This window comes from Oncorhynchus clarkii, chromosome 18, assembly GCF_045791955.1.
Source record: "Oncorhynchus clarkii lewisi isolate Uvic-CL-2024 chromosome 18, UVic_Ocla_1.0, whole genome shotgun sequence".
Classification (NCBI taxonomy): Eukaryota; Metazoa; Chordata; class Actinopteri; order Salmoniformes; family Salmonidae; genus Oncorhynchus; species Oncorhynchus clarkii.
Window position 1 is genome coordinate 50183351 of NC_092164.1, and position 26273 is coordinate 50209623.

The 26273-nt window shown below is 43.7% G+C and overlaps 1 protein-coding gene across 4 annotated transcripts in view; it reads left to right on the forward strand.

Annotated features, from left to right (window-relative positions):
- LOC139373626 (triple functional domain protein) overlaps positions 1-26273 on the forward strand; it is a 130879-nt gene that overhangs the window by 40698 nt on the left and 63908 nt on the right. For 2 of the 4 annotated variants that reach the window (XM_071114346.1, XM_071114347.1), the window contains exons 4-13: positions 3712-3826; positions 5311-5503; positions 10957-11061; positions 11313-11509; positions 11684-11897; positions 12396-12518; positions 17553-17744; positions 18680-18838; positions 18940-19170; positions 21300-21422. In XM_071114346.1, coding sequence (XP_070970447.1) covers positions 3712-3826; positions 5311-5503; positions 10957-11061; positions 11313-11509; positions 11684-11897; positions 12396-12518; positions 17553-17744; positions 18680-18838; positions 18940-19170; positions 21300-21422 — 1652 coding nt within the window. The remainder of the gene's footprint in view (positions 1-3711; positions 3827-5310; positions 5504-10956; positions 11062-11312; positions 11510-11683; positions 11898-12395; positions 12519-17552; positions 17745-18679; positions 18839-18939; positions 19171-21299; positions 21423-26273) is intronic. The other 2 variants (XM_071114349.1, XM_071114348.1) reach the window with 1 other exon arrangement.

Sequence of the window (26273 nt, forward strand, 5' to 3'; positions counted from 1 at the left end):
CAAAACCTAGGAAGAAACCTAGAGAGGAACCAGGCTATGTGGGGTGGCCAGTCCTTTTCTGGCTGTGCCGGGTGGAGATTATAACAGAACATGGCCAAGATGTTCAAATGTTCATAAATGACCAGCATGGTCAAATAATAATAATCACAGGCAGAACAGTTGAAACTGGAGCAGCAGCACAGCCAGGTAGACTGGGGACAGAAAGGAGTCATCATGCCCGGTAGTCCTGAGGCATGGTCCTAGGGCTCAGGTCCTCCGAGAGAGAGAAAGAGAGAAAGAAAGAGAGAATTAGAGAGAGCATACTTAAATTCACACAGGACACCGGATAGGACAGGAGAAGTACTCCAGATATAACAAACTGACCCTAGCCCCCCGACACATGTACTACTGCAGCATAAATACTGGAGGCTGAGACAGGAGGGGTCAGGAGACACTGTGGCCCCATCCGATGACACCTCCGGACAGGGCCAAACAGGAAGGATATAACCCCACCCACTTTGCCAAAGCACAGCCCCCACACCACTAGAGGGATATCTTCAACCACCAACTTACCATCCTGAGACAAGGCCGAGTATAGCCCACAAAGATCTCCGCCACGGCACAACCCAAGGGGGGGTGCCAACCCAGACAGGAAGATCACATCAGTGACTCAACCCACTCAAGTGACGCACCCCTCCTAGGGACGTTATGAAAGAGCCCTAGTAAGCCAATGACTCAGCCCCCTGTAATAGGGTTAGAGGCAGAGAATCCCAGTGGAAAGAGGGGAACCGGCCAGGCAGAGACAGCAAGGGCGGTTCGTTGCTCCAGAGCCTTTCCGCAACAGCCTTTTCTAAAAATGTTGAGAGGAATGGAAGATTCGATATAGGCCGATTAGTTTTTTATATTTTCTGGGTCAAGGTTTGGCTTTTTCATGAGAGGCTTTATTACTGCCACCTTTAGTGAGTTTGGTACACATCTGGTGGATAGAGAGCCGTTTATTATGTTCAGCATAGGAGGGCCAAGCACAGGAAGCAGCTCTTTCAGTAGTTTAGTTGGAATAGGGTCCAGTATGCAGCTTGAAGGTTGAGGCCATGATTATTTTCATCATTGTGTCATGAGATATAGTACTAAAACACTTGAGTGTCTCTCTTGATCCTAGGTCCTGGCAGAGTTGTGCAGACTCAGGACAACTGAGCTTTGAAGGAATACGCAGATTTAAAGAGGAGTCCGTAATTTGCTTTCTAATAATCATGATCTTTTCCTCAAAGAAGTTCATGAATTTATTACTGCTGAAGTGAAAGCCATCCTCTCTTGGGGAATGCTGCTTTTTAGTTAGCTTTGCGACAGTATCAAAAAGGAATTTTGGATTGTTCTTATTTTCCTCAATTAAGTTGGAAAAATAGGATGATCGAGCAGTAGTAAGGGCTCTTCGATACTGCACGGTACTGTCTTTCCAAACTAGTCGGAAGACTTCCAGTTTGGTGTGGCGCCATTTCCGTTCCAATCTTCTGGAAGCTTGCTTCAGAGCTCGGGTATTTTCTGTATACCAGGGAGCTAGTTTCTTATGAGAAATGTTTTTCGTTTTTAGGGGTGCAACTGCATCTAGGGTATTGCGCAAGGTTAAATTGAGTTCCTCAGTTAGGTGGTTAACTTATTTTTGTCCTCTGACATCCTTGGGTAGACAGAGGGAGTCTGGAAGGACATCAAGGAATCTTTGTGTTGTCTGTGAATTTATAGCACGACTTTTGATGGTCCTTGGTTGGGGTCTGAGCAGATTATTTGTTGCAATTACAAACGTAATAAAATGGTGGTCCGATAGTCCAGGATTATGAGGAAAAATATTAAGATCCACAACATTTATTCCATGAGACAAAACTAGGTCCAGAGTATGACTGTGACAGTGAGTAGGTCCAGAGACATGTTGGACAAAACCCAATAAGTCGATGATGGCTCCGAAAGCCTTTTGGAGTGGGTTTGTGGACTTTTCCATGTGAATATTAAAGTCACCAAAAATTAGAATATTATCTGCTATGACTACAAGGTCCGATAGGAATTCAGGGAACTCAATGAGGAACGCTCTATATGGCCCAGGAGGCCTGTAAACAGTAGCTATAAAAAGTGATTGAGTAGGCTGCATAGATTTCATGACTAGAAGCTCAAAAGACGAAAACATATTTTTTTTGTTGTTGTAAATTAAAATTTGCTATCGTAAATGTTAGCAACACCTCCGCCTTTGCGGGATGCACGGGGGATATGGTCACTAGTGTAGCCAGGAGGTGAGGCCTCATTTAACACAGTAAATTTATCAGGCTTAAGGCATGTTTCAGTCAGGCCAATCACATCAAGATTATGATCAGTGATTAGTTAATTGACTATAATTGCCTTTGAAGTGAGGGATCTAACATTAAGTAGCCCTATTTTGAGATGTGAGGTATCACGATCTCTTTCAACAATGACAGGAATGGAGGTGGTCTTTATCCTAGTGAGATTGCTAAGGCGAACACCGCCATGTTTAGTTTTGCCCAACCCAGGTCGAGGCACAGACACGGTCTCAATGGGGATAGCTGAGCTGACTACACTGACTGTGCTAGTGGCAGACTCCACTAAGCTGGCAGGCTGGCTAACAGCCTGCTGCCTGGCCTGCACCCTATTTCATTGTGGAGCTAGAGGAGTTAGAGCCCTGTCTATGTTGGTAGATAAGGTGAGAGCACCCCTCCAGCTAGGATGGAGTCCGTCACTCCTCAGCAGGTCAGGCTTGGTCCTGTTTGTGGGTGAGTCCCAGAAAGAGGGACAATTATCTACAAATTCTATCTTTTGGGAGGGGCAGAAAACATTATAGCTGTGGCTACTGAGGGATCAGACCCCAGACACTTGACCTTTGACCTCTCGTCTGTTCTTCCTGCCAGCTCTCGACTATTTTAGTGTACAATGTTTCTCATCGCGCCGAAGCAGGAGGAATAAATGTGTGTGTGTTTGTGACTGTGTGTGTTTGTGACTGTGTGTGTGTTTGTGTCTGTGTCTGTGTGTGTTTGTGTCTGTGTGTTATTCTTCTTCCTCTTTTGTCTGACTCCATTCTCCTCCTGTGTGTGGCCAAGGTCACTGACAGACCATAATAAACAGAAGTATGACTCAGAGAAAGAAATAAAGAGAGGAAGAGAGAGGAGGGTCTGAGTGAGTGGTTGCTATAGTGATTAGTTACTGTCTGTCTTAACCATTTCCCATCAATGCATTTTGGAAAGTAATTGGCTTTGAAAGGAGAGGAGTGGTTTGGGGAGGGAGGGGGGGTGAAAGGAAGAGGGTGGTGTAGGAAATGAGTAGGGAGGTATTGAAATATGAAGAAGTGTGGGGGTGGAGGGTGGTATAGATTGTGTATCCAGATACAATTAGGTCTACATAACACATATTGATATAGTCAAAGAAATGACTACAGGGTTTCTATAGAAATAGTTCTATGTTTCTGTATACTGCTATATAGTTTTCCTGATTAAAAATACATGTTTTCCCTGCCTCTGAGTACCTGTTACTGACTGTGGCCATGATCGTACTCATGGGAATATAACTCTCTGTTTCGGTCTATGTTCACCAGGAGGCAGAGGTGTGTGTGTGTGTGCGTGTGCGTGCGTGCGTGCGTGTGTACGCTGCACTGTGCTCTAAGCTGACCGTTTTATCCTCTCTGTGTGTGTGTGTGTGTGTTCACTCTCTAAGTTGATTGTTTTATCCTGTGTGTTCCAGGGGGCAGAGACAGACGCGGTGGTCCAGTGTTAACGTTTCCTTCACGCAGTAACCATGACAGAATACGAGCCGACGACCTCAGAAGACTCATAGCGTACCTCGCTGGCATCCCCAAGTATGTCTGTTTGTGTCTTTGTGTGTGTACAGTATCTGCATGCGTACATATTGTGTGTATATTTGTATGGTTGGTTTAGTCTCTTGGATTCAGATCTTTAACCAAACACGAGAGAGCGGGGGAGGGAGGAAGAGAAAAATGGAGTGATGAAAACAAAGAGAGAGATATTGTGGGCCAGAATACCTGCTGCAGCTCCTCTGCTGCCAAGAACCCTTCCTCCACACTGTCACTAGAGAGAGGGAGAGAGAGATGGAGAGTCGGACCGAGGAGGAGGGAGGGATAGCGAGAGGGATGGGGAGTCGGAAACGAAAAGGAGGGAGTGAGAGATGGAGACAGCGAGGGGAAGAGGATAGAGCGAGAGAGAGAGAGAGAGCATGTGCGGAGAGGTGTGTGTGAACAACAGTGTCGCAGCAGCAGAGGCGGTACGGTACGGTTGCTGTATCTGCTCAGTAATAGTTGTTGGCTAAGTTTGAGTAGGTCTACGCTGCTGCTGTCTCCTTCTAGGTACGTCTCTCCTCTCTCTCCATCGTATCGCTCTCTCCTCATTAAAAATCTATTTAACGGTTCTTCTCGCTCTCTATGTAAATGAGATGTCGATCTCTCTTAGCTTTTTCACTCTATCCTCTGTATAATGTATTTCTGTGTTTGTGTGTTCTCTCCCTCTCTTTTCAGTGTATAGGGAGTCAGAGTTTCTGTTTTAGTTTACCTGGAAAACATCTGCAGACTCTCTTTAGCTGACTAACAAATAGACAGACAGACAGATGTTAGAGAGGAGGGAAGGATGGATAGAAAGAGAAGGGATCCAGAAATAGAGTCTTGGGAGGGAATAAGGGATTGAGATAGATGAAGGATCGATCCTAAAAGAGAGTGAGTATTCTCCCGAGAGAGAGAAAGAGAGAGAACTCTCTGGGGCTGAGTGTTGTGGTCCACAGAGAGAGGGAATAGAGGAAAAGACATGGTGGGATGACTAGAGGCTGTTTATTACTAGCCATGCAGGATGTATAGTGCAGTGGGACAAGATTAGTTTAACTACGGTCTTGATGCTGATGATGGATTCAGTCTCTTCTGCTTTGTTTTGGTCATTATACTGAGTGTTAGGTTGCAGATTTTTCTTATCTGGCTGGAAATCACTGTAGTTGTGTGTTTATGTGCGCGTGCGTGCGTTGTAGTGCATGCTATGTGTGCTTTTCACAGTACAGAAAATGCGTAATCTCCATCTCATGGTTTGTTTTGATTCTCTCCCAACCTCCTCCCTTTCCTCTCTTTCTCTACCTCCCACTCACCCTCCTCCCTCTGTCTCTACCACTTCTCTCTCTGCTCCCTCCCCTTTCCCACCCTCCCACTCTCACTCTTTCGCTACCACCTCTCCCCCTCCTACCTTCTCTCTCCCTCCACACCTCCCTCCACCCTATCTTTCGCTACCACCTTCCCTCTCCTTCCTCCCACCCCCTCCCTCCTCCTCCTCCCTCCCTCCCCCTGTCCAGTGAGGAGGTGATCCAGCATGGCTTCACAGTCATAGTAGACATGCGAGGCAGTAAATGGGACAGTATCAAACCTCTACTGAAGATCCTCCAGGAGTCGTTCCCCTGCTGTATACACATAGCGCTCATCATCAAACCAGACAACTTCTGGCAGAAACAACGCACCAACTTCGGCAGCTCCAAGTTCGAATTTGAGGTAAAATTACTGTTTTTCTTTATTCAATTGCAGTGATTTGGTGTACCTCAAACTTGATTTTGAGGTTCATATAGTTTTTTTTGGTCAGTCAAGCAATTCAAATAATGAATTGTAGTTAATGACATTAGTTAATCATAATTAATCACAATTTTAGAATTAGCTCAAATTTGGCCTAATAAAAAGCAGTGCAGTGAGTTATAGGCATACTATATTTTGATATAATTAAATAAACATCAAATAATTTTTATCAGAATGTTTTAATGACATTTTTACCATACACAACACAAAGGCCATTAACATACAGCTAGCTATTAGGCCTAATGCTCCCAATATTTTCAGGCCTACTACCTGTTATCAATGTTTTTGTAGTTTATCACTTGCATGCACACACACACACACACACACACACACACTGTTAAAGCTTCAGGCATTCTAAATGAGCGTTCTCCCTTTTTCTGATTGGGGGGTTGACTATTGGTAAAAAATAACTGGCTCTATGGATACAAAGACCAAAAAGCTTTTAAACCTGTCCAACAATGTTATGAATCCCACAGAAGACAATAACAATAGATCAGCCAGGTCTGAGTTCATGTAAAATGTCGGAACTATTTTCTAGCCTAGGCTATATATCCATGTTCTTCAACATGAACTAGTCTCAAGCTGCTAGTACTACAATTGGGATAATTTGCTTAAATCTTTTGACCTATGAACTACAACAAAAACAGTAGCCTAGCTAAATGGAATGGATTTCCTGTTCTGATTTAAAATAATTGTGGGAAGTTAGTTGAATCAAGAGGCATTCAGCCGTTGTAAACATTATTTGGGTTAGCTAGCTAGGTAACGCTAGCACAATGAGCAAGCTACTTCTGTACAATTATTTGTTTTACTGTTATCTAAAGAAATGCCTGGGAATGTATTAATGGTTGAACTTCCCTTAAAAATGGTTGCTAAAAACAGCGCGCATAATGGATGTTTAAGCACCACAGTAGATGGGTTGGCTTTATAACGGAAATGATGCGCGCGCATTTCTGTGGCCAGAAACCGTTCTTTGTTATGATTCTGAGCAGTCAGACAGCGAGCGACAATGACAAGAAGCTGCCATGTGGGGAATCATAGGTGGCTTGTTTCTCGCTCTTGATACTTACTATGTCTTGGTTTGATGTGTTTTGCCTTATTTCATGTGAATGCTAAAATTCGCTAGCTAGCTAACCAACAACTGTACCGATGTATTTGAGAGACAAAAAGCGCAAATTGTGCAAATGTATTTATGTTTTCAATAAGCACTTGGTGACGAATACAGCATGTTGTCAACAATCTATGCCAACCCTGTCTGTTTTGCCCCAAAATTGCACTCGCGTCAGTTTTGTTGCCAAACAACCAATCCATCTATAGAGACAGACAGCTAATGAGAAAGAGTGCACAGTGTGTGTGTGCGTTTGTTGCGCTTTAGAGGGTCAGTGTGGAAACACGTGCGCTTAAAAGGGTCTGTGCACTGAAGAAATGGAGATGCGATTAACGGCATCCGAAAAAAATATGGCATTTGTGCCATAACACGTTATTAGCGTCTTATCTTTGACAGACCTTTTATTATGGTCTTTTTTTGTTCTTCCAATGCATTTTAATACCAGTGCCTTAGCCCAATCAGAACAAACTCAACAGCAACATTATTTGGTGTGTGTTAACTGTCAGATGGAAGTCTACTGCTCTGTTATGTTCTGCTGTATTACATGTTTGATTTAGAATCACAATGGAGTATTGTTAGGAGCTGCTTGTTTTGACACACACAAGCTGCCATTTTCAGTTGTTTTTGATAGAAGTAATCAAGCCTATGTAATATTGTTGAACATCCTGCAGAGCAAGGCAATAATGTAATAGTGTTAAATCCTGCAGAGCAAGGCAATAATGTAATAGTGTTAAATCCTGCAGAGCAAGGCAATAATGTAATAGTGTTAAATCCTGCAGAGCAAGGCAATAATGTAATAGTGTTAAATCCTGCAGAGCAAAGCAATAATGTAATAGTGTTAAATCCTGCAGAGCAAGGCAATAATGTAATAGTGTTAAATCCTGCAGAGCAAAGCAATAATGTAATAGTGTTAAATCCTGCAGAGCAAAGCAATAATGTAATAGTGTTAAATCCTGCAGAGCAAAGCAATAATGTAATAGTGTTAAATCCTGCAGAGCAAGGCAATAATGTAATAGTGTTAAATCCTGCAGAGCAAAGCAATAATGTAATAGTGTTAAATCCTTCAGAGCAAGGCAATAATGTAATGGGGTGATATGCTATTTGGTTTGATTTATATACAGTTTTATTTGCTGTGTCTAATGTGATAATGCGTGAAGCTCTACTTTTTGTTGTTGTATTAAGTTAACATACACACACACAGTTGCACACCCTGTTAGAGCAGAACCACGGGTGTATTGGCTTGTTTCGATTGGTTGATGGTGTGTGAAGCCATGTCACTGTCAGCCAGTTGCCACAGGGCAAAATACACATACAGGATTAAACACCACCTGCTCTCTACCCTGCTGTGCGTGCGTGTGAGGCCGTGCCTGCGTTTGTGTACGTGCATGTGTGCGTGTTTTTCAGCGCCACATTTTGCTCTGTAAAATCACTTTGTCGTCCAATGCTGGGTTATGCTTTTAAAATGTGAACATTAAATATTAACATTCCATTAGGAGCTGAAACAGATGGAACATTACTGTATAAGAGATGGAGGGAATAGAGCGAGAGATGGGGGAATAGAGCGAGAGATGGGGGGGAATAGAGCGAGAGATGGAGGGAATAGAGCGAGAGATGGGGGGAATAGAGCGAGAGATGGGGGAATAGAGCGAGAGATGGGGGGAATAGAGCGAGAGATGGGGGGGAATAGAGCGAGAGATGGGGGGAATAGAGCGAGAGATGGGGGGAATAGAGCGAGAGATGGGGGAATAGAGCGAGAGATGGAGGGAATAGAGCGAGAGATGGGGGGAATAGAGCGAGAGATGGAGGGAATAGAGCGAGAGATGGGGGGAATAGAGCGAGAGATGGAGGGAATAGAGCGAGAGATGGGGGGAATAGAGCGAGAGATGGGGGGAATAGAGCGAGAGATGGGGGGAATAGAGCGAGAGATGGGGGGAATAGAGCGAGAGATGGGGGGAATAGAGCGAGAGATGGGGGAATAGAGCGAGAGATGGGGGGAATAGAGCGAGAGATGGAGGGAATAGAGCGAGAGATGGGGGGAATAGAGCGAGAGATGGGGGAATAGAGCGAGAGATGGAGGGAATAGAGCGAGAGATGGGGGGAATAGAGCGAGAGATGGGGGGAATAGAGCAAGAGATGGGGGGAATAGAGCGAGAGATGGGGGGAATAGAGCGAGAGATGGGGGGAATAGAGCGAGAGATGGGGGGAATAGAACGAGGGATGGGGGGAATAGAACAAGGGATGGGGGAATAGAACGAGGGATGGTGGGAATAGAGAGAGAGATGGGGGGAATAGAGCGAGATGGGGGGAATAGAACGAGAGATGGGGGGAATAGAGCGAGAGATGGTGGGAATAGAACGAGGGATGGGGGAATAGAACGAGAGATGGGGGGAATAGAACGAGAGATGGGGGGAATAGAACGAGAGATGGTGGGAATAGAACGAGGGATGGGGGAATAGAACGAGGGATGGTGGGAATAGAGCGAGGGATGGGGGGAATAGAACGAGAGATGGGGGGAATAGAACAAGATATGGGGGGAATAGAGCGAGGGATGGGGGGAATAGAACGAGGGATGGTGGGAATAGAGCGAGGGATGGTGGGAATAGAGAGAGAGATGGGGGGAATAGAGCGAGAGATGGAGGGAATAGAGCGAGAGATGGTGGGAATAGAGCGAGGGATGGGGGAATAGAACGAGGGATGGGGGAATAGAACGAGGGATGGGGGAATAGAGCGAGATATGGGGGGAATAGAGCGAGAGATGGGGGGAATAGAGCGAGAGATGGTGGGAATAGAGCGAGGGATGGGGGAATAGAACGAGGGATGGTGGGAATAGAGCGAGGGATGGTGGGAATAGAGAGAGAGATGGGGGGAATAGAGCGAGATGGGGGGAATAGAACGAGAGATGGGGGGAATAGAGCGAGAGATGGTGGGAATAGAACGAGAGATGGTGGGAATAGAACGAGAGATGGTGGGAATAGAACGAGAGATGGGGGGAATAGAGCGAGAGATGGGGGGAATAGAGAGAGAGATGGGGGGAATAGAACGAGAGATGGGGGGAATAGAACGAGAGATGGTGGGAATAGAACGAGAGATGGGGGGAATAGAGCGAGGGATGGGGGGAATAGAACGAGAGATGGGGGAATAGAGCGAGGGATGGGGGGAATAGAACGAGAGATGGGGGGAATAGAACGAGAGATGGTGGGAATAGAACGAGGGATGGGGGGAATAGAGCGAGGGATGGGGGGAATAGAGCGAGGGATGGGGGGAATAGAACGAGGGATGGTGGGAATAGAGCGAGATATGGGGGGGATAGAACGAGGGATGGGGGGAATAGAGCGAGGGATGGGGGGAATAGAACGAGAGATGGGGGAATAGAGCGAGGGATGGGGGGAATAGAACGAGAGATGGGGGGAATAGAACGAGAGATGGTGGGAATAGAACGAGGGATGGGGGAATAGAACGAGGGATGGTGGGAATAGAGCGAGGGATGGGGGGAATAGAACGAGGGATGGGGGGCTGACACGTTCTAACCTTGGCTTGTTGTGATTTTCTCCTCTCTGCCTTTCTTTGGATTTAGAGGGCTATGCATCTTTAATTTGTTTCTTCCATCACTCCTTCTCTCATTCTGACTATCATCCTGCCCACGCAAGGCTTTGTCAGGTCTCTCTCCTCATCCCTCTCTCCTCTTTCTATCCTTCAATCTGAGTTTGGGCGTTAACCTTGCTGTGTGGGTTGGTATTATCTTGGCAACATAAAGCACTTGAGAATGGAAACAATCTCTCCCATATTTCTCAATCTGTACAGACATGTCTTTACCTTTTCTGAGCAAAAAGTCATTTTAGAAATGTCCCCAAAAAACGTTACATTAATCATCAGACTATCAATATGAAGAGATGGAGATGAGACCTCAGAATCATTTATCTCTGTCCACTCCCCTTTTTGTCACAGCCAATCAAAACTTTGTCTGAGTGTCTGAATCACCATTAGTGTTGTGTGGGTCACTGACGGAGTGGACACGGGGTGGGCACAGGGTGAGGGCACGGTGTGGGCACGGAGTGGGCACAGGGTGGGCACGGGGTGAGCTTCTCCTGGTCCTGTCTACCATTGTTAACCAAAAAGCTGTGATGATTCAGTTGGAATTGATTTAAATGTTCTCTATCCCTCACTCTTGTCCCTATCTTTCCCTTCCCTCGTCATCTTTCTTCCTCATCTCTCTCTCTCTGTCCCCCACGTCTCTCCTCTCTTCCTCTCCCCTCTCCCGTATTCTCTCTAGACCACCATGGTATCGTTGGAGGGTCTGTCTAAGGTGGTTGACCCCTCCCAGCTGACCGCTGACTTCGAGGGAAGTCTTGAATACAACCATGATGAGTGGATCGAGGTACATCCTGCCGATCAATTAATCAATCAATTAATCAATGGTTTGCCTTTTTTTTTAGATAAGATATATATATATATATATATATATATATATATATATATATATATATATATATATATATATATATATATATATAGAAACTAAAATACGCGCAGACACACACACACACACACACACACACAATGTAGCTGTCTTAGTCAGTACTACAACCAGAAGTTAATCAATACATCCATATCTGTGTTCTTTTCCAGGTGCGGGTTGCGTTTGAGGAGTTTACGGGGCACGCGGGTCACATGTTGTCGAGGCTGGAGGAGATGCAGGAGGTGGTGGCGAGGAAAGACTTCCCCACGGACCTGGACGGGGCGCGGCGCATGATAGAGGAACACGCCACGCTGAAGAAGAAGGTCATCAAAGCCCCTATAGAGGAACTGGATACGGAGGGACAGAGGTAGGCTATGCAACACACGTACACAGGCACACACACATTGACGCAGACATGCGTGCACTCACTCACTCACTCACTCACTCACTCACTCACTCACAAACAGACTGATGGTGATGCTAATTTTACTCTTCTGATGATGTGTCTGTGTATGTGTATGTTGTGTGTGTCCTCTCCCAGGTTTCTGCAGCGTATCCAGAGCAGTGAGTCGTACAGGAACTCTAACGCCAGCGGTGTGTGTAACGCTGACACCCAGGGGCTCGTGCCACGCGTCGCCACCCTGCTGGACAAACTCCACAGCACACGACAACACCTCCACCAGGCCTGGCACATCAGGAAACTGCAGCTGGACCAGTGTTTCCAGCTACGCCTCTTTGAACAGGATGCTGAGAAGGTAGGATGGATGGATGGATGGATGGATGGATGGATGGAAGAAAGGAAAAGAAAAGTGCAACAGTTACTGGTGCTAGTATGATTTGCTGTGTGTGTGAGGGGGGGGGTGAATAGTTCTAGTCTAATATACTGATAAATAGGGGATAATAGATGGATCGTTTCAGTAAAGTAGACAGATTGCAGTTTTGGACTGCGGTAAGGGCTTGTTGCTAGGACACCGTGGACAGTAGTTGGCTCTGAAAAGCCTGTTGGTTTTCTCTTTTGACACTCAGTCCATTGCTCTTCTCCCTGTGCTTTGTGCTGATACATCTATATATATATATATATATATATATATATATATATCACACACATACGTGCACACGTGAAAGCATAGACACTCAACACATAGAGTACACACAAAGATACACCCACAAACACACTCTACCATCTGTAGCTGTTGGCTGCCTGCCCTATCCCATCTCTAACGTGTGTGTGTGTGTGTGTGCGATTTTTACAGATGTTTGATTGGATCATGCACAACAAGGGTCTGTTCCTGGCCGGCTACACAGAGATCGGCAACAACCACCCTCACGCCATGGAGCTACAAACTCAACACAACCACTTCGCTATGAACTGCATGGTAAGAACACACAGACCGGAATCAACACACACACTCTGAGCAGCGGGCTGTTAGATAACTAGAAGCTGTGTCCATACTGGCTTACGTAATGGTTATCAATGACTTTAGAGGCATTCTTCAGTTTCTCCAGTACATACAGTGCATTCAGAAAGTATTCAGACCCCTTCTCTCTTTCAACATTTTGTTAAAATGGATTAAATTAAATAAAAATACTCATCAATATACACACTACCTCATAATGACAAAGCAAAAACAGCTTTTTAGAAATGTTTGCAAATGTATAAAACCAAAAAACAGATACCTTATTTACATACGTTTTCAGACCCTTTGTTATGACACTCAAAATTGAGCTCAGGTGCATCCTGTTTTCATTGATCATCCTTGAGATGTCTCTACAACTTGATTTGAGTCTACCTGAGGTAAATTCAATTGATTGGACATGATTTAGAAAGGCACACACCTGTCTATGTAAGTTCCCACAGTTAATGGTGAATGTCAGAGAAAAAACCAAGCCATGAGGTTGAAGGAATTGTCCGTAGAGTTCAGAGACAGGATTGTGTTGAGGCACAGATCTGGGGAACCATACCAAAAAATGTGGTGCCTGCTGCATTGAAGGTCCCTAAGAACACAGTGGCCTCCATCATTCTTAAATGGAAGAAGTTTGGAACCACCAAGACTCTTCCTAGGGCTGGCCGCCTGGCCAAACTGAGCAAACAGGGGAGGGCCTTGTTTAGGGAGGTGACCAAGAACCCGATGGTCACTCTTACAGAGCTCCAGAGTTCCTCTGTGGAGATGGGAGAACCTTCCAGAAGGACAATCTTCCAGAAGGACAACCATCTCTGCAGCCCTCCACCAATCAGGCCTTTATGGTAGAGTGGCCAGACGGGAGCCACTTCTCAGTAAAATGCACATGACAGCCCACTTGGAGTTTGCCAAAAGGCACTTAAAAGGACTCTCAGACCATGAAAAATAAGATTATCTGGTCTGATGAAACCAAGATTGAACTCTTTGGCCTGAATGCCAAGCATCACGTCTGCAGGAAACCTGGCAACATCCCTACGGTGAAGCATGGTGGTGGCAGCATCATGCTGTGGGAATGTTTTTCAGTGGCAGGGACTGGGAGGCTAGTCAGGATTGAGGGAAAGATAAACGGAGCAAAGTACAGAGAGATCCTTGATGAAAACCTGCTCCAGAGTGCTTAGGACCTCAGACTTGGGCCAAGGTTCACCTTCCAAGAGGACAACAACCCTAAGCACACAGCCAAGACAAAGCAGGAGTGGCTTCTAAACATCCTTGAGTGACCCAGCCAGAGCCCGGACTGGAACCAGATCGAATATCTCTGTACAGGGCTGAAAGTATCTGTGCAGCGATGCTTCCAATCCAACCTGACAGAGCTTGAGAAGATCTGCAGAAAAGAATGGGAGAAACTCCCCAAATACAGGTGTGCCAAGCTTGTAGCGTCATACTCAACGACTTGAGGCTGTAATCGCTGCCAGAGGTGCTTCAACAAAGTACTGAGTAAAGTGTCTGAATACTTATGTAAATGTGATATTTTAGTTTTTTTATATTTAATACATTTGAAAACAGTTCTAAGAACCTGTTTTTGCTTTGTCATTATATGGTATTGTGTGTAGATTGATGACGGAACAAATGTATTTAATACATTTTAAAATAAGGCTGTAACGTAACAACATTTTCAAAAGTCGAGGGGTCTGAATACTTTCCGAAGGCACTGTACATTTTCTGACGTATAAAATGAATGATCGAATGCCTTGTTATTGTTTCAACTGTGGATTACCCCTTTAAAGCAGGAGATGAATCTAATGTATTGCCTCAGCTAGATGATGGACACTGGCACTGACATTTAGCTCTGCACTAAAATCAATACAATCGCTCTCTCTGTCTCAGTCGCTCTCTGTCTCTCTCTCTCTCTTTCTCTGCACTTCCTCTCAATTTTCTATTTCAATGTATTTTTTTGGGGGGCATGGGAAACATGTGTTAACATTGCCAAAGCAAACGAAGTAGATAATAAACAAATGTGAAATAAACAATACAAATGTACAGTAAACATTACGCTCACAAAAGTTCCAAAAGAATAAAGACATTTCAAATGTCATATTGTAATGATGTGCAAATAGTTAAAGTACAAAAGGGAAAATAAATCAACATACATTTAGGTTGTATTTTCAATGGGGTTTGTTCTTCACTGCTTTTTCATCACCTTTTTCTTGTGGCAACAGGTCACAGCTCTGTTATTGCTGCACATTGTGGTATTTCACCCAATACATATGGGAGTTTATCAAAATTGGATTTGTTTTCAAATTCTTCGTGGGTCTGTGTAATCTGAGGAAAATATGTGTCTCTAATATTGTTATACATTGGGCAGGAGGTTAGGAAGTGCAGCTCAGTTTCCACCTCATTTTGAGAGCCAGGTCTGCCTTCGGTGGCCTGGCTATGCTCACTGTGTCTACATAGTCAAAGCTTCCCTTCATTTTGGGTCAGTCACAGTAAATAGGTATTCTGCCACTGTGTACTCTCTGTTTAGGGCCAAATAGCATTCTAGTTTGCTCAGTTCTTTTTGTAAATTCTTTCCAATGTGTCAAGTAATTCTCTTTTTGTTTTGTCTCTCGGTCCCCCTCTGGTGTGCACACATACCGTGATTAGTTCAGATGCTCTGAGGCTAGGTCAGTAGGGAGACCATAGGTAGCATTTACAAAGCTGGCGTCCTTCCAAACTTGCATCACTCAATCATTTTATTTATGTTCTACCTTCAGAAGGATCACTGTGATCCACTAACATGGATTGATGTCCTGTGAGCTACGTTTTGTTTTGTGTGGACAAAGTGCTGACTCCATTTATTTTGTTTTTTTGCTTGTTATGAAATATCTGTGTATTTATTTGTCTGTTATCTGAATAGCAAAATAAGCCAAATCAATCTCTTCCCCTCTCTCCCCCTTCCCCACCCCCTCCCTCTCTCCCTCTCTCCCCCTCCCCCACCCCCCCCCCTCTCTCTCTCTCTCTACCCCTTCTCCACCCTGTTCCCCTCTCACTCTACCCCTTCTCCACCCTGTTCCCCTCTCACTCTACCCCTTCTCCACCCTGTTCCCCTCTCACTCTACCCCTTCTCCACCCTATTCCCCTCTCTCTTTACCCCTTCTCCACCCTGTCACTCTTTCTCCCCCATCCCCCTCTCTCTCTCTCTCTCTCTCTCTCACCCTGTCCCCCTCTCTCCCTCCTCCCTTTCTCCCTCCCCCTTCCCCAACCAGTCCCCCTCTTTCTCCCTCACCCCGTCCCCCTCTTTCTCCCCTGTCCCTCTCTCTCTCTCTCTCTCTTCTCTCTCTCTCTCTCACCCTGTCCCCCTCTCTCCCCCCTCCCTTTCTCCCTCACCCTTCCCCAACCAGTCCCCCTCTTTCTCCCTCACCCCGTCCCCCTCTCTCTCTCCCCATGTTCTCCACTCCCTCTCTCCCTCCTTTGGTTGGAATTGTGTTGCTGTCCTGGGACTCTGTGGGGTCTGTTTGTGTTTGAACAGAGCCCCAGGACCAGCTTGCTTAGGGAACTCTTCTCCAGGTTCATCTCTCTGTAGGTGATGGCTTTGTTATTGAGGGTTTGGGAATCGCTTCCTTTTAGGTGGTTTTAGAATTGAATGGCTCTTTTCTGGATTTTGATAATTAGCGTGTATCGGCCTAATTTGCTCTGCATGCATTATTTGGTGTTTTACATTGTACACAGAGGATATTTTTGCAGAATTCTACATGCAGAGTCTCAATGTGGTGTTTTTCCCATTTTGTGAAGTATTTTTTTGCCAGAAATTCCTACAAATAAACTTAAGAAGGCACACCTGTTAATTAAAAGGCATTCCAGGTGACTACCTAATGAAGCTGGTTGAGAGAATGCCAAGCGTGTGCAAAGCTGTCATCTAGGCAAAAGGTGGCTATTTGAAGAATCTCAAATATAAAAAATATTTTGATTTGTTTAACACTTTTTTGGTTACTACATGATTCCATATGTGTTATTACATAGTTTTGATGTCTTCACTATTATTATACAATGTGGAAAATAGCAAAAAATAAAGAAAAACCCTTGAATGAGTAGATGTTCTAAAACATTTGACCGGTAGTGTATATGTTAAAAAGGGTGGGGCTTAAGCTGCATCCCTGTCTCACCTTTTTGTTGTTTGTGTACATGGATTTAATAATGTTGTATGTTTTTCCCCCAACCTCACTTTCCATCAATTTGTATAGCAGACCTTTATCCCAAATTGAGTCGAGCTTTTTTGAAATCAACAAAGCATGAGAAGACTTTGCCTCTGTTTTGGTATGTTTGTTTGTCAATTAGGGTTTGCAGGGTGAATACGTGGTCTGTCGTATTTGTAAAAAGCCAATTTGACATTTGCTCAGTACATTGTTTTGATTGAGGAAATGTACGAGTCTGCTGTCAATGATAATGCAGAGGATTTTCCAAAGGTTGCTGTTGACGCATATCCTACTGTAGTTATTGGGGTCAAATTTGTCCCCACTTTTGTGGATTGGGATGATCAGTCCTTTGTTCAAAATATTTGGGAAGATGCCAGAGTTAAGGATGATGTTAAAGAGTTTAAGTATAGCCAATTGAAATTTGTGGTCTGTATATTTGATCATTTCATTGAGGATACCATCAACACCACAGGCCTTTTTGGGTTGGAGGGTTTGTATTTTGTGTTGTAGTTCATTCAATGTAATTGGAGAATCCAGTGGGTTCTGGTAGTTTTAAATAGTTGATTCTAAGATTTGAATTTGATCATGTATATGTTTTTGCTGTTTGTTCTTTGTTATAGAGCCAAAAGATTGGAGAAGTGGTTTATCCATACATCTCCGTTTTGGACAGATAACTCTTCATGTTGTTGTTTGCTTAGTGTTTTCCAATTTTCCCAGAAGTGGTTGGAGTCTATGGGTTCTTCAATTACATTGAGCTGATTTCTGACATGCTGTTCCTTCTTTTTCTGTAGTGTCTTTCTGTATTGTTTTAGTGATTCTCTCTCTCCTCCATCCTCTCCAGAATGTGTATGTGAACATCAACAGGATAATGTCCGTGGGTAACAGGCTGTTGGAGTCAGGTCACTATGCCTCGGTGCAGATTAAACAGATCTCAGGTCAGCTGGAAGCGGAGTGGAAAGCCTTCGCTGCTGCCCTGGACGAGCGCAGCACACTGCTGGAGATGTCTGCCGCCTTCCACCAGAAATGTGACCAGGTGGGTGGTGGTGGTACACACACTAGCGGTATGAACATGCTGTATACGCGTATGCAGGGACACACATATCCAGGCAAACACACACACACAGATAATTGATTTGTTTGTTTAATTCCAAATACAGAATCTGGGCGGTTATCTTTCCCAATAGGAATATTCCATATGATTCTTTTCATGTTCCACAGTTAAAGATAGAAAAACAGTGTGTTTTCCAAGGAATTGAACCATTTCCCATAGATACTACTTCACAAAGCCTCTCTCTCCTCTCTTTGTGTATTCTGATTGCTCGAGGGCAGGCACATGGAGAATGCATGCACACATCCCCCCGTGTGTGTGTGTGATCAGTGTATGATGTGGTCGTACAGTGAGACGAACATTTGATTAGAATCCTACTGTCTGTTTAATATTCCCACGAGGCGTCTTTAAAAAAAAAAAATCTCTGCCATGTCTTCCTCTGTTGTCCCATAAGGATTGGGACAATTTACAGAGGTCTAACCTAGCCATGTGAAATCCAGGTCATCATGGTAGAATAATTCAGTGAATCTCTGAATAATACAGAATAGAACAATAGTAAATACCGTTTGTTGTGTGTGTGTGTATAATATGTGTGTGTTTTAAGTTGTTTGCCGTGTATAAATTGTGTGTTTATATTATGTGTGGCACCTTAATCAGGGAGGACAGGCTCATAGTAATGGAATCACCATTCCATTCACTCCATTCCAGCCATTATTTCGAGGCGCCCTCCTGTGATGTATGATGTGTGTCGTCTCTCTATACAGTACGTGTGTGTGTAATGTGTTCCTGTCTCTACAGTACATGAGTAATGTGGACTTGTGGTGTAAAGTGTGTGTGGAATGTGTTCCTGTCTCTACAGTACATGAGTAATGTGGACTCGTGGTGTAAAGTGTGTGTGTAATGTGTTCCTGTCTCTACAGTACATGGGTAATGTGGACTCGTGGTGTAAAGCGTGTGGGGAGGTGGATCTACCCTCGGAGCTCCAGGACCTAGAGGATGCTATCCACCACCACCAGGGCCTCTACGAACACATCACTGCTGCCTACTCAGAGGTAAACGGCACTGCTGCATACCCAGAGGTAACATACCTGTGTGTGGGTGTGTGTGAGGTGTCACTAGCAAGTTCTATACCAACACGTGTGTGTATGTGATCACGCCTTCCTCCCTCCCCCTCCCCCAGGTCAGCCAAGACGGTAAGGCCTTATTGGATAAGCTCCAGCGCCCTCTGACCCCGGGGGGAGCTGATTCACTGACAGCCTCGGCCAACTACAGCAAGGCGGTGCACCACGTGCTGGATGTGATACACGAGGTGCTCCACCACCAGAGACAACTGGAGAATATCTGGCAACACCGCAAAGTCCGCCTGCACCAGAGGCTCCAGCTGTGTGTGTTCCAGCAAGACGTACAGCAGGTGTGGACTAGTTCTGTGCCTGTGTGGCTCAGTTGGCGTTGCTAGAGCCAAGCTCTTCCCAAGGTTGTTGGTTCAATGCCCGCAGGGATCACATACAGAGCCTTCAGAAAGGTTTCACACCCCTTGACTTATTCCACATGTTGTTGTGTTACAGCCTGAATTCAAAATATAAAAAAATCTCACCCATCTACACACAATACCACATAATGATGAAGTGAAAGGCCGTTTTTAGAAATGTTTGCAAATGTATTGAACATTAAATACAGAAAAATATTTAATTTACGTAAGTATTCACACCCCTTAGTCAATACTTTGTAGAAGCACCTTTGGCAGCGATTACAGCTGTGAGTCTTTCTGGGTAAGTCTCTAATACACTCAGGAACATTCAATGTCATCTTGGTAAGCAACTCCAGTGTATATTTGGCCTTGTGTTTTAGGTTGTTGTCCTGCTGAAAGGTGAGTTTGTCTCCCAGTGTATGTTAAAAAGCCGACTGAACCAGGTTTTCCTCTAGGACTTTGCTTGTGCTTCGTGCTATTCCGTTTCTTTTTATCTTAAACTCCCTAGTCCTTGCTGATGACAAGCATAACCATAACATGATGCAGTCACCACCATACTTGAAAATATGAAGAGTGGTACTCAGTGATGAGTTGTGTTGGATTCACACCAAACATAACACTTTGTATTCAGGACATAAAGTACATTTCTTTGCCACATATTTTGTAGTTTTACTTAAGTGTCGTATTGCAAAGAGAATGCATGTTTTGAATTATTTGTATTCTCTACAAGCATCCTTCTTTTCACTCTGTCATTTAGGTTAGTATTGTGGAGTAACTAATCATCCTCAGTTTTCTCCTATCACAGCCATTAAACTCTGTAACTGTTTTTAAGTCACCATTGGCCTCATGGTGAAATCCCTGAACTGTTTCCTTCCTCTCTGGCAACTGAGTTTGGAAGGACGCCTGTATCTTTGAAGTGTAATTAATAACTTCACCATGCTCAAAGATATATATATGTATATATGTATGTATGTGTGTGTGTGTGTGTGTGTGTGTGTGTATATATATATGTATTTATTTATATATGTATGTGTGTAATGTCTGCTTTTTTTTGTTTTACTCATCTACCAATAGGTTCTCTCCCTGGTCTTTGTGGTTGAATCTGTGTTTGAAATTCACTACTTGACTGAGGGACCTTACAATTATCTGTATGTTTGGGGTACAGAGATGAGATAGTCATGTCAAACACTATTATTTTACAAGGAGTGAGTCCATGCAATTTATTTTATGACTTGTTAAGCACATTTTTACTCGTAAATGTATTTAGGATTGCCATAAGAAAGGGGTTGAATACTTAATGACTCAAGACATTTCAGATTTTCATTTTTAATTAATTAGTAAAAAAACTAAAAAACATAATTCTACTTTGACATTACAGGATATTGTGTTTGTTGGCCAGTGATGAAAAAAAAATCTAAATAAGTAACACAACAAAATTTGGATAAAGTCAAGGGGTGTGAATACTTTCTGAAGGCAACGTACATGATACATATACTAGAAATGTATGGATACACTCACTAGTCTCACCCCCGTAGCCAAGGTAACTGTTGCCATGGTGACGCTGCTGGCTAGTACTCAGATGAGTTGTATTCTGCCAAGTGGTAGAGGTAGAGAGAGAGGGATATAGAATGATCTGAGGAGGGAGAGAGCAGGACAGGGAAGGTGTGAAGAGGGAGAAAGAAAAGAGGGAGGGACGGGAGGGTTTCGTTTAGATAGGATACAGCTTTTGTCAACAGATTTTTCGTAGCAGGTATAGGAGAACTTACCCAGCAGGTTAGGAGAATTAACATAGCAGGTCAGGAAAAGGGTTAGGGTTAGCTAAAATGCAAAAAAATGCAACTAGACTTCAATTTGACAAAAGCTGTATCTCATCTAGACAGTACCAGACAGGAGGGAACTCATCCTCTCTGTCATCTCTCTCTGCCTTCTGACTGGATTAGTATGCTGTTCTGTCTATCAACCCTAGAGCTCCCCTAGTGTTGGACTGGCAGCACGACACTGCATTTTTCCTGTGGCCCACAGCCTCCAATTCTATGCCACTTCGCTAACTGTGCATACTTGTGTGTATGCAGGTTCTGGACTGGATAGAGAACCATGGGGAGGCGTTCCTGAGTAAACACACAGGCGTTGGGAAGTCCCTCCATCGAGCCAGAGCACTACAGAAACGACATGAGGACTTCGAGGAGGTCGCCCAGGTAGGATAGAAAGAACCCTGTGCTTTTACATCTTTCTCTCTCTTTACCTTTCCTCTCTTGGTCGACCTTTCCGACATTTCACTTTCATCTCTCTGTCACATACAGTACTCCCTCTCTCTGTCACATACAGTACTCCCTCTCTCTGTCACATACAGTACTCCCTCTCTCTGTCACATACAGTACTTCCTCTCTCTGTCACATACAGTACTCCCTCTCTCTGTCACATAGAGTACTCCCTCTCTCTGTCACATACAGTACTCCCTCTCTCTGTCACGTACAGTACTTCCTCTCTCTGTCACATACAGTACTTCCTCTCTCTGTCACATACAGTACTTCCTCTCTCTGTCACATACAGTACTTCTTCTCTCTATCACATACAGTACTTCCTCTCTCTATCACATACAGTACTTCTTCTTTCTATCACATTCTTCCTCTCTCTATCACATACAGTACTTCCTCTCTCGATCGCATACAGTACTTCCTCTCTATCACATACAGTACTTCTTCTTTCTATCACATACAGTACTTCCTCTCTCAATCGCATACAGTACTTCCTCTCTCTATCGCATACAGTACTTCCTCTCTCTATCACATACACTACTTCCTCTCTTTATCACATACAGTACTTCCTCTCTCTATCATATACAGTACTTCCTCTCTCTATCACATACAGTACTTCTTCTTTCTATCACATACTTCCTCTCTCTGTCACATACAGTACTTCCTCTCTCTGTCACATACAGTACTTCTTCTTTCTATCACATACAGTACTTCCTCTCTCGATCGCATACAGTACTTCCTCTCTTTATTACATACAGTACTTCTTCTTTCTATCACATACAGTACTTCCTCTCTCAATCGCATACAGTACTTCCTCTCTCTATCGCATACAGTACTTCCTCTCTCTATCACATACAGTACTTCCTCTCTTTATCACATACAGTACTTCCTCTCTCTATCACATACAGTACTTCCTCTCTCTATCACATACAGTACTTCCTCTCTCTATCACACAGTACTTCCTCTCTCTATCACATGCTTCCTCTCTCTGTCACATACAGTACTTCCTCTCTCTATCACATACAGTACTTCTTCTTTCTATCACATACTTCCTCTCTCTGTCACATACAGTACTTCCTCTCTCTGTCACATACAGTACTTCTTCTCTCTATCACATACAGTACTTCCTCTCTCTATCACACAGTACTTCCTCTCTCTATCACATACTTTCTCTCTCTGTCACATACAGTACTTCCTCTCTCTATCACATACAGTACTTCTTCTTTCTATCACATACTTCCTCTCTCTGTCACATACAGTACTTCCTCTCTCTGTCACATACAGTACTTCCTCTCTCTGTCACACACAGTACTTCCTCTCTCTATCACATACAGTACTTCCTCTCTCTATCACATACAGTACTTCCTCTCTCTATCACATACAGTACTTCCTCTCTCTATCACATACTTCCTCTCTCTATCACATACAGTACTTCCTCTCTCTATCACATACTTCCTCTCTCTGTCACATACAGTACTTCCTCTCTCTATCACATACAGTACTTCTTCTTTCTATCACATACTTCCTATCTCTATCACATACAGTACTTCTTCTTTCTATCACATACTTCCTCTCTCTATCACATACAGTACTTCCTCTCTCTATCACATACAGTACTTCCTCTCTCTATCACATACAGTACTTCTTCTTTCTATCACATACTTCCTCCCTCTGTCACATACAGTACTTCCTTTCTCTGTCACATACAGTACTTCCTCTCTCTGTCACATACAGTACTTCCTCTCTCTGTCACATACAGTACTCCCTCTCTCACATACAGTACTTCTTCTTTCTATCACATACTTCCTCCCTCTGTCACATACAGTACTTCCTCTCTATGTCACATACAGTACTTCCTCCCTCTGTCACATACAGTACTTCCTCTCTCTGTCACATACAGTACTTCCTCTCTCTGTCACATACAGTACTCCCTCTCTCTGTCACATACAGTACTTCTTCTTTCTATCACATAATTCCTCCCTCTGTCACATACAGTACTTCCTCTCTCTGTCACATACAGTACTTCCTCTCTCTATCACATACAGTACTTCCTCTCTCTATCACATACAGTACTTCCTCTCTCTATCACATACAGTACTTCCTCTCTCTATCACATACAGTACTTCCTCTCTCTGTCACATACAGTACTCCCTCTCTCTGTCACATACAGTACTTCTTCTTTCTATCACATACTTCCTCCCTCTGTCACATACAGTACTTCCTCTCTCTGTCACATACAGTACTTCAACTCTCTGTCACATACAGTACTTCCTCTCTCTATCACATACAGTACTTCCTCTCTCTATCACATACTTCCTCCCTCTGTCACATACAGTACTTCCTCTCTCTGTCACATACAGTACTTCAACTCTCTGTCACATACAGTACTTCCTCTCTCTATCACATACAGTACTTCCTCTCTCTATCACATACAGTACTTCCTCTATCACATACAGTACTTCCTCTCTCTATCACATACAGTACTTCCTCTCTCTATCACATACAGTACTTCCTCTCTCTGTCACATACAGTACTTCCTCTCTCTGTCACATACAGTACTTCAACTCTCTGTCACATACAGTACTTCCTCTCTATATCACATACAGTACTTCCTCTCTCTATCACATACTTCCTCCCTCTGTCACATACAGTACTTCCTCTCTCTGTCACATACAGTACTTCAACTCTCTGTCACATACAGTACTTCCTCTCTATATCACATACAGTACTTCCTCTCTCTATCACATACTTCCTCCCTCTGTCACATACAGTACTTCCTCTCTCTGTCACATACAGTACTTCAACTCTCTGTCACATACAGTACTTCCTCTCTCTATCACATACAGTACTTCCTCTCTCTATCACATACAGTACTTCCTCTCTCTGTCACATACTTCCTCCCTCTGTCACATACAGTACTTCCTCTCTCTGTCACATACAGTACTTCCTCTCTCTGTCACATACAGTACTTCCTCTCTCTATCACATACATTACTTCTTCTTTCTATCACATTCTTCCTCTCTCTATCACATACAGTACTTCCTCTCTCGATCGCATACAGTACTTCCTCTCTTTATCACATACAGTACTTCTTCTTTCTATCACATACAGTACTTCCTCTCTCAATCGCATACAGTACTTCCTCTCTCTATCGCATACAGTACTTCCTCTCTCTATCACATACAGTACTTCCTCTCTTTATCACATACAGTACTTCCTCTCTCTATCACATACAGTACTTCCCCTCTCTATCACATACAGTACTTCCTCTCTCAATCACACAGTACTTCCTCTCTCTATCACATACTTCCTCTCTCTGTCACATACAGTACTTCCTCTCTCTATCACATACAGTACTTCTTCTTTCTTTCACATACTTCCTCTCTCTGTCACATACAGTACCTCCTCTCTCTGTCACATACAGTACTTCTTCTCTCTATCACATACAGTACTTCCTCTCTCTATCACACAGTACTTCCTCTCTCTATCACATACTTTCTCTGTCACATACAGTACTTCCTCTCTCTATCACATACAGTACTTCTTCTTTCTATCACATACTTCCTCTCTCTGTCACATACAGTACTTCCTCTCTCTGTCACACACAGTACTTCCTCTCTCTATCACATACAGTACTTCCTCTCTCTATCACATACAGTACTTCCTCTCTCTATCACATACAGTACTTCCTCTCTCTATCACATACTTCCTCTCTCTATCACATACAGTACTTCCTCTCTCTATCACATACTTCCTCCCTCTGTCACATACAGTACTTCCTCTCTCTGTCACATACAGTACTTCCTCTCTCTGTCACATACAGTACTTCCTCTCTCTGTCACATACAGTACTCCCTCTCTCATATACAGTACTTCTTCTTTCTATCACATACTTCCTCCCTCTGTCACATACAGTACTTCCTCTCTATTTCACATACAGTACTTCCTCCCTCTGTCACATACAGTACTTCCTCTCTCTGTCACATACAGTACTTCCTCTCTCTGTCACATACAGTACTCCCTCTCTCTGTCACATACAGTACTCCCTCTCTCTGTCACATACAGTACTTCTTCTTTCTATCACATACTTCCTCCCTCTGTCACATACAGTACTTCCCCTCTCTGTCACATACAGTACTTCCTCTCTCTATCACATACAGTACTTCCTCTCTCTATCACATACAGTACTTCCTCTCTCTATCACATACAGTACTTCCTCTCTCTATCACATACAGTACTTCCTCTCTCTGTCACATACAGTACTCCCTCTCTCTGTCACATACAGTACTTCTTCTTTCTATCACATACTTCCTCCCTCTGTCACATACAGTACTTCCTCTCTCTGTCACATACAGTACTTCAACTCTCTGTCACATACAGTACTTCTTCTCTCTATCACATACAGTACTTCCTCTCTCTATCACATTCAGTACTTCCTCTCTCTATCACATACAGTACTTCCTCTCTCTATCACATACAGTACTTCCTCTCTCTATCACATACAGTACTTCCTCTCTCTATCACATACAGTACTTCCTCTCTATCACATACAGTACTTCCTCTCTCTGTCACATACAGTACTCCCTCTCTCTGTCACATACAGTACTTCCTCTCTCTGTCACATACAGTACTTCAACTCTCTGTCACATACAGTACTTCCTCTCTCTATCACATACAGTACTTCCTCTCTCTATCACATACTTCCTCCCTCTGTCACATACAGTACTTCCTCTCTCTGTCACATACAGTACTTCAACTCTCTGTCACATACAGTACTTCCTCTCTCTATCAC